General features: G+C 43.5%; 1 protein-coding gene across 1 annotated transcript in view; it reads left to right on the forward strand.

Annotated features, from left to right (window-relative positions):
* Positions 1-14,104, forward strand: part of zc3h12ab (zinc finger CCCH-type containing 12Ab) — a gene marked incomplete at its 3' end in the record, with an annotated part of 30,458 nt that overhangs the window by 12,461 nt on the left and 3,893 nt on the right. Inside the window, 2 exon segments of the mRNA XM_083762195.1 lie at positions 12,492-12,670; positions 12,673-12,688. Coding sequence (XP_083618321.1) covers positions 12,492-12,670; positions 12,673-12,688 — 195 coding nt within the window.

The raw sequence follows: 14,104 nt of genomic DNA on the forward strand, positions 1-14,104 counted from the left end.
CCTGAAGCATCATCTCAGTTTGAACAGTCGCCTGTGCTACTCACAACAGCTGAACCAATGTCCAAGAAAGAGAACGAACCAATGCTTGAACCCAACTCAAATCCTGCAACAACATCTGGATCAGCATCTAAGGCTGAGTCACCAACATGACAATCAAAGTCAGAGCCAACACTTGAGTCACTCACTAATGCTGAAAAAGCATCATATTCAGAACCCACGCCTGGACCTCCCTCCACAGCAGGACCTATAGTTGATCAAGGGCCAGAAGCAACACTTGAAGGGCGTACCACACTTGAGCCTATGTTTCAGTCAGAAACAATACCTGAGCTACAGACCACAATTCAGCATGTGACTGAACCTCTACTAGAAGTGATATCTCAGCTTCCTGTCACACTTGAAAAAGCACCTGAGTCTGAGTCACCAATAACCGAGCAACGTTCTGAAGCAACACTTGAGTCAAAAACTAACCCTGAAGCATCATCTCAGTTTGAACAGTCGCCTGTGCCACTCACAACAGCTGAACCAATGTCCAAGAACGAGAACAAACCAACGCTTGAACCCAACTCAAATCCTGCAACATCTGGACCAGCATCTAAGGCTGAGTCACCAACATCGCAATCAGAGTCAGAGCAAACACTTGAGTCATTCACTAAGGCTGAAAAAGCATCATATTTAGAACCCACGCCTGGACCTCCCTCCACAGCAGGACCTATAGTTGATCAAGGGCCAGAAGCAACACTTGAAGGGCGTACCACACTTGAACCTATGTTTCAGTCAGAAACAATACCTGAGCTACAGACCACAATTCAGCATGTGACTGAACCTCTACTAGAAGTGATATCTCAGCCTCCTGTCACACTTGAAAAAGCACCTGAGTCTGAGTCAATAACCGAGCAACGTTCTGAAGCAACACTTGAGTCAAAAACTAACCCTGAAGCATCATCTCAGTTTGAACAGTCGCCTGTGCCACTCACAACAGCTGAACCAATGTCCAAGAAAGAGTCAGAAACAATACCTGAGCTACAGACCACAATTCAGCATGTGACTGAACCTCTACTAGAAGTGATATCTCAGCCTCCTGTCACACTTTTAAAAGCACCTGAGTCTGAGTCACCAATAACCGAGCAACGTTCTGAAGCAACACTTGAATCAAAAACTAACCCTGAAGCATCATCTCAGTTTGAACAGTCGCCTGTGCCACTCACAACAGCTGAACCAATGTCCAAGAAAGAGAACGAACCAACGCTTGAACCCAACTCAAATCCTGCAACAACATCTGGACCAGCATCTAAGGCTGAGTCACCAACATCGCAATCAGAGTCAGAGCCAACACTTGAGTCAATCACTAAGGCTGAAAAAGCATCATATTCAGAACCTACGCCTGGACCTCCCTCCACAGCAGGACCTATAGTTGATCAAGGACCAGAAGCAACACTTGAAGGGCGTACCACACTTGAACCTATGTTTCAGTCAGAAACAATACCTGAGCTACAGACCACAATTCAGCATGTGACTGAACCTCTACTAGAAGTGATATCTCAGCTTCCTGTCACACTTGAAAAAGCACCTGAGTCTGAGTCACCAATAACCGAGCAACGTTCTGAAGCAACACTTGAGTCAAAAACTAACCCTGAAGCATCATCTCAGTTTGAACAGTCGCCTGTGCCACTCACAACAGCTGAACCAATGTCCAAGAAAGAGAACGAACCAATGCTTGAACCCAACTCAAATCCTGCAACAACATCTGGATCAGCATCTAAGGCTGAGTCACCAACATCGCAATCAGAGTCAGAGCCAACACTTGAGCCACTCACTACTCCAGAAAAAGCATCATATTCAGAACCCACGCCTGGACCTCCCTCCACAGCAGGACCTATAGTTGATCAAGGGCCAGAAGCAACACTTGAAGGGCGTACCACACTTGAACCTATGTTTCAGTCAGAAAAAATACCTGAGCTACAGACCACAATTCAGCATGTGACTGAACCTCTACTAGAAGTGATATCTCAGCCTCCTGTCACACTTGAAAAAGCACCTGAGTCTGAGTCAATAACCGAGCAACGTTCTGAAGCAACACTTGAGTCAAAAACTAACCCTGAAGCATCATCTCAGTTTGAACAGTCGCCTGTGCCACTCACAACAGCTGAACCAATGTCCAAGAAAGAGAACGAACCAACGCTTGAACCCAACTCAAATCCTGCAACAACATCTGGACCAGCATCTAAGGCTGAGTCACCAACATCGCAATCAGAGTTAGAGCCAACACTTGAGTCAATCACTAAGGCTGAAAAAGCATCATATTCAGAACCTACGCCTGGACCTCCCTCCACAGCAGGACCTATAGTTGATCAAGGACCAGAAGCAACACTTGAAGGGCGTACCACACTTGAACCTATGTTTCAGTCAGAAACAATACCTGAGCTACAGACCACAATTCAGCATGTGACTGAACCTCTACTAGAAGTGATATCTCAGCCTCCTGTCACACTTGAAAAAGCACCTGAGTCTGAGTCACCAATAACCGAGCAACGTTCTGAAGCAACACTTGAGTCAAAAACTAACCCTGAAGCATCATCTCAGTTTGAACAGTCGCCTGTGCCATTCACAACAGCTGAACCAATGTCCAAGAAAGAGAACAAACCAATGCTTGAACCCAACTCAAATCATGCAACAACATCTGGATCAGCATCTAAGGCTGAGTCACCAACATCGCAATCAGAGTCAGAGCCAACACTTGAGCCACTCACTACTCCAGAAAAAGCATCATATTCAGAACCCACGCCTGGACCTCCCTCCACAGCAGGACCTATAGTTGATCAAGGGCCAGAAGCAACACTTGAAGGGCGTACCACACTTGAACCTATGTTTCAGTCAGAAACAATACCTGAGCTACAGACCACAATTCAGCATGTGACTGAACCTCTACTAGAAGTGATATCTCAGCCTCCTGTCACACTTGAAAAAGCACCTGAGTCTGAGTCACCAATAACCGAGCAACATTCTGAAGCAACACTTGAGTCAAAAACTAACCCTGAAGCATCATCTCAGTTTGAACAGTCGCCTGTGCCACTCACAACAGCTGAACCAATGTCCAAGAAAGAGAACGAACCAACGCTTGAACCCAACTCAAATCCTGCAACAACATCTGGACCAGCATCTAAGGCTGAGTCACCAACATCGCAATCAGAGTCAGAGCCAACACTTGAGCTACTCACTACTCCAGAAAAAGCATCATATTCAGAACCCACGCCTGGACCTCCCTCCACAGCAGGACCTATAGTTGATCAAGGGCCAGAAGCAACACTTGAAGGGCGTACCACACTTGAACCTATGTTTCAGTCAGAAACAATACCTGAGCTACAGACCACAATTCAACATGTGACTGAACCTCTACTAGAAGTGATATCTCAGCCTCCTGTCACACTTGAAAAAGCACCTGAGTCTGAGTCACCAATAACCGAGCAACGTTCTGAAGCAACACTTGAGTCAAAAACTAACCCTGAAGCATCATCTCAGTTTGAACAGTCACCTGTGCCACTCACAACAGCTGAACCAATGTCCAAGAAAGAGAACGAACCAACGCTTGAACCCAACTCAAATCCTGCAACAACATCTGGATCAGCATCTAAGGCTGAGTCACCAACATCGCAATCAGAGTCAGAGCCAACACTTGAGCCACTCACTACTCCAGAAAAACCATCATATTCAGAACCCACGCCTGGACCTCCCTCCACAGCAGGACCTATAGTTGATCAAGGGCCAGAAGCAACACTTGAAGGGCGTACCACACTTGAACCTATGTTTCAGTCAGAAACAATACCTGAGCTACAGACCACAATTCAGCATGTGACTGAACCTCTACTAGAAGTGATATCTCAGCCTCCTGTCACACTTGAAAAAGCACCTGAGTCTGAGTCACCAATAACCGAGCAACGTTCTGAAGCAACACTTGAGTCAAAAACTAACCCAGAAGCATCATCTCAGTTTGAACAGTCACCTGTGCCACTCACAACAGCTGAACCAATGTCCAAGAAAGAGAACGAACCAACGCTTGAACCCAACTCAAATCCTCCAACAACATCTGGACCAGCATCTAATGCTGAGTCACCAACATCGCAATCAGAGTCAAAGCCAACACTTGAGTCACTCACTAAGGCTGAAAAAGCATCATATTCAGAACCCACGCCTGGACCTCCCTCCACAGCAGGACCTATAGTTGATCAAGGGCCAGAAGCAACACTTGAAGGGCATACCACACTTGAACCTATGTTTCAGTCAGAAACAATACCTGAGCTAAAGACCACAATTCAGCATGTGACTGAACCTCTACTAGAAGTGATATCTCAGCCTCCTGTCACACTGGAAAAAGCACCTGAGTCTGAGTCACCAATAACTGAGCAACGTTCTGAAGCAACACTTGAGTCAAAAACTAACCCTGAAGCATCATCTCAGTTTGAACAGTCGCCTGTGCCACTCACAACAGCTGAACCAATGTCCAAGGAAGAGTCAGAAACAATACCTGAGCTACAGACCACAATTCAGCATGTGACTGAACCTCTACTAGAAGTGATATCTCAGCCTCCTGTCACACTTTTAAAAGCACCTGAGTCTGAGTCACCAATAACCGAGCAACGTTCTGAAGCAACACTTGAGTCAAAAACGAACCCTGAAGCATCATCTCAGTTTGAAAAGTCGCCTGTGCCACTCACAACAGCTGAACCAATGTCCAAGAAAGAGAACGAACCAACGCTTGAACCCAACTCAAATCCTGCAACAACATCTGGACCAGCATCTAAGGCTGAGTCACCAACATCGCAATCAGAGTCAGAGCCAACACTTGAGTCAATCACTAAGGCTGAAAAAGCATCATATTCAGAACCTACGCCTGGACCTCCCTCCACAGCAGGACCTATAGTTGATCAAGGGCCAGAAGCAACACTTGAAGGGCGTACCACACTTGAACCTATGTTTCAGTCAGAAACAATACCTGAGCTACAGACCACAATTCAGCATGTGACTGAACCTCTACTAGAAGTGATATCTCAGCCTCCTGTCACACTTGAAAAAGCACCTGAGTCTGAGTCAATAACCGAGCAACGTTCTGAAGCAACACTTGAGTCAAAAACTAACCCTGAAGCATCATCTCAGTTTGAACAGTCGCCTGTGCCACTCACAACAGCTGAACCAATGTCCAAGAAAGAGTCAGAAACAATACCTGAGCTACAGACCACAATTCAGCATGTGACTGAACCTCTACTAGAAGTGATATCTCAGCCTCCTGTCACACTTTTAAAAGCACCTGAGTCTGAGTCACCAATAACCGAGCAACGTTCTGAAGCAACACTTGAATCAAAAACTAACCCTGAAGCATCATCTCAGTTTGAACAGTCGCCTGTGCCACTCACAACAGCTGAACCAATGTCCAAGAAAGAGAACGAACCAACGCTTGAACCCAACTCAAATCCTGCAACAACATCTGGACCAGCATCTAAGGCTGAGTCACCAACATCGCAATCAGAGTCAGAGCCAACACTTGAGTCAATCACTAAGGCTGAAAAAGCATCATATTCAGAACCTACGCCTGGACCTCCCTCCACAGCAGGACCTATAGTTGATCAAGGACCAGAAGCAACACTTGAAGGGTGTACCACACTTGAACCTATGTTTCAGTCAGAAACAATACCTGAGCTACAGACCACAATTCAGCATGTGACTGAACCTCTACTAGAAGTGATATCTCAGCCTCCTGTCACACTTGAAAAAGCACCTGAGTCTGTGTCACCAATAACCGAGCAACGTTCTGAAGCAACACTTGAGTCAAAAACTAACCCTGAAGCATCATCTCAGTTTGAACAGTCACCTGTGCCACTCACAACAGCTGAACCAATGTCCAAGAAAGAGAACGAACCAACGCTTGAACCCAACTCAAATCCTGCAACAACATCTGGACCAGCATCTAATGCTGAGTCACCAACATCGCAATCAGAGTCAAAGCCAACACTTGAGTCACTCACTAAGGCTGAAAAAGCATCATATTCAGAACCCACGCCTGGACCTCCCTCCACAGCAGGACCTATAGTTGATCAAGGGCCAGAAGCAACACTTGAAGGGCATACCACACTTGAACCTATGTTTCAGTCAGAAACAATACCTGAGCTAAAGACCACAATTCAGCATGTGACTGAACCTCTACTAGAAGTGATATCTCAGCCTCCTGTCACACTGGAAAAAGCACCTGAGTCTGAGTCACCAATAACTGAGCAACGTTCTGAAGCAACACTTGAGTCAAAAACTAACCCTGAAGCATCATCTCAGTTTGAACAGTCGCCTGTGCCACTCACAACAGCTGAACCAATGTCCAAGAAAGAGTCAGAAACAATACCTGAGCTACAGACCACAATTCAGCATGTGACTGAACCTCTACTAGAAGTGATATCTCAGCCTCCTGTCACACTTTTAAAAGCACCTGAGTCTGAGTCACCAATAACTGAGCAACGTTCTGAAGCAACACTTGAGTCAAAAACTAACCCTGAAGCATCATCTCAGTTTGAACAGTCACCTGTGCCACTCACAACAGCTGAACCAATGTCCAAGATAGAGAACGAACCAACGCTTGAACCCAACTCAAATCCTGCAACAACATCTGGACCAGCATCTAAGGCTGAGTCACCAACATCGCAATCAGAGTCAGAGCCAACACTTGAGTCAATCACTAAGGCTGAAAAAGCATCATATTCAGAACCTACGCCTGGACCTCCCTCCACAGCAGGACCTATAGTTGATCAAGAACCAGAAGCAACACTTGAAGGGCGTACCACACTTGAACCTATGTTTCAGTCAGAAACAATACCTGAGCTACAGACCACAATTCAGCATGTGACTGAACCTCTACTAGAAGTGATATCTCAGCCTCCTGTCACACTTGAAAAAGCACCTGAGTCTGAGTCACCAATAACCGAGCAACATTCTGAAGCAACACTTGAGTCAAAAACTAACCCTGAAGCATCATCTCAGTTTGAACAGTCGCCTGTGCTACTCACAACAGCTGAACCAATGTCCAAGAAAGAGAACGAACCAACGCTTGAACCCAACTCAAATCCTGCAACAACATCTGGACCAGCATCTAATGCTGAGTCACCAACATCGCAATCAGAGTCAAAGCCAACACTTGAGTCACTCACTAAGGCTGAAAAAGCATCATATTCAGAACCCACGCCTGGACCTCCCTCCACAGCAGGACCTATAGTTGATCAAGGGCCAGAAGCAACACTTGACGGGCATACCACACTTGAACCTATGTTTCAGTCAGAAACAATACCTGAGCTAAAGACCACAATTCAGCATGTGACTGAACCTCTACTAGAAGTGATATCTCAGCCTCCTGTCACACTGGAAAAAGCACCCGAGTCTGAGTCACCAATAACTGAGCAACGTTCTGAAGCAACACTTGAGTCAAAAACTAACCCTGAAGCATCATCTCAGTTTGAACAGTCGCCTGTGCCACTCACAACAGCTGAACCAATGTCCAAGAAAGAGTCAGAAACAATACCTGAGCTACAGACCACAATTCAGCATGTGACTGAACCTCTACTAGAAGTGATATCTCAGCCTCCTGTCACACTTTTAAAAGCACCTGAGTCTGAGTCACCAATAACCGAGCAACGTTCTGAAGCAACACTTGAGTCAAAAACTAACCCTGAAGCATCATCTCAGTTTGAACAGTCACCTGTGCCACTCACAACAGCTGAACCAATGTCCAAGAAAGAGAACGAACCAACGCTTGAACCCAACTCAAATCCTGCAACAACATCTGGACCAGCATCTAAGGCTGAGTCACCAACATCGCAATCAGAGTCAAAGCCAACACTTGAGTCACTCACTAAGGCTGAAAAAGCATCATATTCAGAACCCACGCCTGGACCTCCCTCCACAGCAGGACCTATAGTTGATCAAGGGCCAGAAGCAACACTTGAAGGGCATACCACACTTGAACCTATGTTTCAGTCAGAAACAATACCTGAGCTAAAGACCACAATTCAGCATGTGACTGAACCTCTACTAGAAGTGATATCTCAGCCTCCTGTCACACTGGAAAAAGCACCTGAGTCTGAGTCACCAATAACTGAGCAACGTTCTGAAGCAACACTTGAGTCAAAAACTAACCCTGAAGCATCATCTCAGTTTGAACAGTCGCCTGTGCCACTCACAACAGCTGAACCAATGTCCAAGAAAGAGTCAGAAACAATACCTGAGCTACAGACCACAATTCAGCATGTGACTGAACCTCTACTAGAAGTGATATCTCAGCCTCCTGTCACACTTTTAAAAGCACCTGAGTCTGAGTCACCAATAACCGAGCAACGTTCTGAAGCAACACTTGAGTCAAAAACTAACCCTGAAGCATCATCTCAGTTTGAACAGTCACCTGTGCCACTCACAACAGCTGAACCAATGTCCAAGATAGAGAACGAACCAACGCTTGAACCCAACTCAAATCCTGCAACATCTGGACCAGCATCTAAGGCTGAGTCACCAACATCGCAATCAGAGTCAGAGCCAACACTTGAGTCAATCACTAAGGCTGAAAAAGCATCATATTCAGAACCTACGCCTGGACCTCCCTCCACAGCAGGACCTATAGTTGATCAAGAACCAGAAGCAACACTTGAAGGGCGTACCACACTTGAACCTATGTTTCAGTCACAAACAATACCTGAGCTACAGACCACAATTCAGCATGTGACTGAACCTCTACTAGAAGTGATATCTCAGCCTCCTGTCACACTGGAAAAAGCACCTGAGTCTGAGTCACCAATAACTGAGCAACGTTCTGAAGCAACACTTGAGTCAAAAACTAACCCTGAAGCATCATCTCAGTTTGAACAGTCGCCTGTGCCACTCACAACAGCTGAACCAATGTCCAAGAAAGAGACAGAACCAACGCTTGAACCCAACTCAAATCCTGCACCAACATCTGGACCAGCATCTAATCCTGAGTCTCCAACATTGCACTCAGAGTCAAGACCAACAGTTGAGCCTCTGATTATGGCAGAAAAGACACCTGACTCCAACTCGCCTTTGTCTGAGCAAGTGTCAGAGCCAACATATGTGCCAAACCTTGAAGCACTGACCAAGGTGGAGCTACCAAAGAATAAGAAAGATTGTTATAAACGGAAGCGATTACTTTCATTATTCACAAAGTCGGATGGGAAACTCTGGAGGTGAGACCACGCCCCCAGCACCCACAGCATCCCCAGCAGGAATCAAACCCATACCAGGACCTTCTAGCTGTGAGACAACAGTGGTACAGACAGTGCCACCGTTCCCCTGTAGTCACAATATTGTTTATTAACTTTATATAGCGTCACATTCAAAATATTTATTTTCACTATTTATTTTCATTTAATATTTTTTGACAGTAAAATTAATCATTTCATATAGCCGTATAATGCATTGTACCAATACGACTTTCATTCAGAAATGTTTGGGAAGGGAATTTAACCTCAAGGCCAGCAGCCTTGTTCTGGGCATTGACTATTTCTTACTGAACACATTGATATATCTTGCTAAAATGCATTTTATTATTATGGTCCATCCATCAAATATGTGGCTGATTCAGGCAAATCTTTCCAGTGACAAAATGGCAACCAAAGAACAAGATCTTTGTATAGGATCTCCTCACTGATCAGTCGGAACACATTGAGGACTCTAGATGGAGCACTCAACCAATGTCACTATGACTATGCATGCACCTCATGGTACCACAAAGGCCTTAAAATGAGGCTACAGACATTCCAAACTACAACTCATCTAACCCCTGCTAGGGTGGGATCAGGATGGATCAGGGTAGAAGACAGAGTACAGCAACTTGCAATGGGCCTGGCCTACACCAGTAACACCACAAAGACACCCGTGTCAAACTACTTCAAAAAACGTTAAAGACGTCCACAAACACAACACCAGAAGGAGCTCCACAAACCACGTTCAACCCAGATTTGATTTGACTTAAAAAAAAAATGTGAATCCTTGATTCGTTACTCTCCTTCAAAACTGCTCTAAAGAGCACTTACAGGTGGCTGCAATTCGGAACTGGCCCCTGTAAAAATTCCAAACTTATGACCGCAAGTGCCCCCTAAGCCCCAAATGGGTTAAATATTTTTCTTTTTAATTAGTACTCGTGTATATGATGTTTTTGATAGTATAATAGTATTGTATATTTATCTGTCACTAAATGTTTAAATGAATATGAATTGAATACTCAGTCAGGACCCCAATGGAAACAAGTCATAGAGCTTTCTTAGGTTCAATCCTTTTTACTTTTAGCATTGCATTTGTATTAAACTGTGCTTTTTTGCAAACCGTTAATAAAGTATTCAATCAATACTCTGATTAATTGAAAATGGAGGACCCTGATGTAAACAAGTCTTAATACTTAATGCAATGTTTTATCTTCGTAGCATGATTTAGAATTTATTGACCTGTAATGAATTGCATTTTATAGCGCTTTTCCAAGAGCTCAAAGTGCTTACAATGGTTCATTCATTCATACATTGGGAGGTGAAGCGGCGAACAGTCGACGCCAGCGTCCTCACTTCCCACATTCACACACCAATGGTGGCAAGCTCACACCGACCAACTCATTGGAGGCAATGTAGGGTTCAGTGTCTTGCCCAAGGACGCTTCGACATGTGGACAGGAGGAGCCGGGATTCGAACCACCGACCCAGGGATCATTGGACGACCTGATCTACCTCCCGAGCCACAGCCGCCGCCCATGACCTGTAGGTCTACTTTCGTTGAACTGCACCCATTCTACAAACTCTTATCTTATACATTTTTCAATCAATCAATCAAAACGAGTTCCAATCAATCAAAACGAGTTCCACTAACTATATTTTATGCAATGAAAAAGTGCATTTTCAGTGTGTAGCCCATTTAGAGAGAGAGAGAGAGGGAGAGAGGGAGGGGGGTTGGCAAAACTGACGGGTTCATGAGCTCTAATGATTTACATTAGCCCCCCCCCCCCCCCCCTCCCCTTCTTAATGCACAATCTGAGCACTGAATTCACACATCAGGTAACCAAGCTGCAAGCAACACTACATAGCCTACAAACCCACATTGGTTTATTATGCATGCAACTTCCTCATGCCGGCTCCGGTGACTGATTTCATCACCTCGGATTGTATTTGACACAGAGGTGTAAACCACCATATAACTCAATGGTGCAAACACAAGCCATAGTCGCACAGAAAACCGTTTCAAGTGTCACCGTCCGGGTAAGTTACCTTTCTCCATGTCTTGTCTACAGCCAGGAAGTCATTTTCATAGCCCCCAAAACACATAGTAGGCTAAACGTTTGTCAACAAAAATAAAGTTTAGTAGTATAATTTATTTTATTTACTGTATTCTATAAATCTTAAATAGATGTTTGTCAACCATAATAAAGTTTAGTAGAATCATTTATTTTATTTATCTATACATCTTAAATACATATAGAATCTATAGCATACACATAACCACATCTATCTATACTGGTATAGATAGAACGCAGCAGGTCTAATAGATAGGATATTTAAAAGTGGGCTGTGATCAAAAATAAAAATAAGATGCAATTCATGTGACAGGTAGGCTACATACAGTAGCCTATAGGCTACTATTGTTTCTGTATTCATAATGTTTATATCAATAACTACCACAACAATGATATATCAATTGTTGTAAAGTCAGTTCATTTTGCTCATGCTCAGCTGCCAGTGATTTAAATCCCAATAACATGAGCTGAACAGTTCAGCAACTAACACTAAATGTGCTTTCTGAGTTGCATGGAAGATGGAGAGCTGAAAGCAGGTGTTTTTGTTAAAACGAAACCCTGTATGCAGCCAGTCTGAACCACACAGACTGACACAGAAGCATGGAAGTCGACAACCAGAAAACCAGAGGTTTGGCCTGAACACAGACACTAACAGCTAGGGCATTTTAGTTGACGATTTGGCCTTGAACACTGGAACATAAAATGTTAAAATTTCTGTTTGGCTTTTAGGCTATGTGAACAAAAATTGCATATGGCAAGATATGACGAATAACTTAAATATACAAAGAAATGACTGACAATGACAGGTACCAATAATAAATAAATAATGTACTATGACCAAAATTGCCATTTTCTTTTAAATAATTAGGCTATGCTTTCCCCCCCAAAAAAATTAAATAGTGTAAATACCCGATCTACAAGCTTACAACACCACTGCAATGCGAGGCTTTGTGAGCTTGTAGATCTGCTATTTCCCCTATCTTTAAACATTTATCAACATTTATCAACATGGTAACGATTACGATGATTATGCAAGAATCAGCTTTATTGTCACATCAAAGATTTACAGAAGTAAAACAAAAAGTAGGTGAAATTAGTTTTTGTGCCAATGTTACCCACTTTATTTTATTGCGATTACCTTGAATACTTGCAATCAGGTGATAATATAATAATTGTGACAGGCTGACTAACAGGGTTCTCGGGGAGCTGGTCCAGGCTGGTGTCAGCCCAGAAGAGAAGGAGGTGCCGGTCACCATCATGTCGCTGCCGTTGTCTAGGAGCCGGGAGGAGCATTCCATGTCTCTCAGCAGAGAAGAGGCCGGTGTGGATGGGGACGCTCTGAGACCCATCGTCATTGATGGAGCAATGTGGCTATGAGGTGAGAAAATGTAAACGCTCATTGAACAAACAAACAAATGTGTTTCAATTGTACAACACAGTCATCCAATGAAGTAGCCAATTAGCATTAAAGGTTTTATGACATTCATTTTAATTTCTTTTTCTTTTTCTTTTTTCTTTTAGGTTTTATGACCTCAATTACACCCAAAAAACCTGAACTTTGAACATTCAGTGGATCTTCTGTGGTCTGAAGTTTTCTTTGGGGTTTTTTGGGCCTTTTGAGCTACAATGAAAACAGGCAACACAGTGAAACAGTGACATCTGCTGGCAAATCCCATTGACATATATGGGATTTGCAGTAAGTGATGTCACTTACTGCCGGCAAATCAGAGCACCTGTATGAGCCAGAAAACCCCAGATCACAGAAAATCTACTGAATGTTAAAAGTTCATGTTTTTTGGGTGCAATTGAGATTAGAAAACCTAAAAAAAACAAGAACAATTCCAAAACCTTTTTTTTAATGTCACAATCACTTTAAGAATGTTTTTCTGAACTGACTGTTCTGCTGCCTTATTATTATTACGTATCATTATTAGCCTATTATCCACTGGGCATTACTCTATACTGGTTAACGTCTCAGTTAGCAGATTTATGCTATTACGACTACTACTACTAATGCCTATTATAAACCGATATATATAATGCCGATGTATAAACTCACGTAGAGCTTGTATAAGGATGCTATTTTAGGCAAATGTTTACAAATTTTTCGTCAAATGTTAGCCGTTTATAACATGCTCAGAATAGGGATGCTGAATAGCCTAGGGATATCTGTTGTCATTTAGAATACGGTACATTCTGTCCTTTCCAGCTCTTCATAAATTACATAGTCTGTTGAGAATGCCCTCAGTGAATTAAGCCTTAAGATAACATCTTATATTCCAGTCTCTGCCTGTTCCTCACGTACACTCACCTTCTTTTATACATGCCATACACACACACACACACACACACACACACACACACACACACACACACACACACACACACACACACACACACACACACACTCGTCTATAAAACTGTCCCATTTTGTGCACACAACACAGGCACGCCAGGTATGCAAATCTTAACATGCAAATCACAGTTTTCCTCTTTCAGAGAACGGTTGTTTTATAGGTCTGCACAGAATAGAAACAGGCCTGACAACACTTTAATTCATGGCTCCATTCTTCTAAAGTCAGATTTAGACTACATCGTACGACACAAATAGCCTGTCTACAAACTCACAACACGTGTTGTGAGTTTATAGATTGCCTATTTTTGGCGGGTGACAAAGCATACTGTAAATTAGGCAATTAGGTACTATACTACACTATAAAATCAATGATGGGTCCATTTTGGTTTAATTCGTATACTCCCAGAGTTAAATTAACATACCGTAGATGATTTTGCT

Source organism: Protomyctophum parallelum, assembly GCF_964188405.1.
Source record: "Protomyctophum parallelum genome assembly, chromosome: 1".
Lineage (NCBI taxonomy): Eukaryota > Metazoa > Chordata > Actinopteri > Myctophiformes > Myctophidae > Protomyctophum > Protomyctophum parallelum.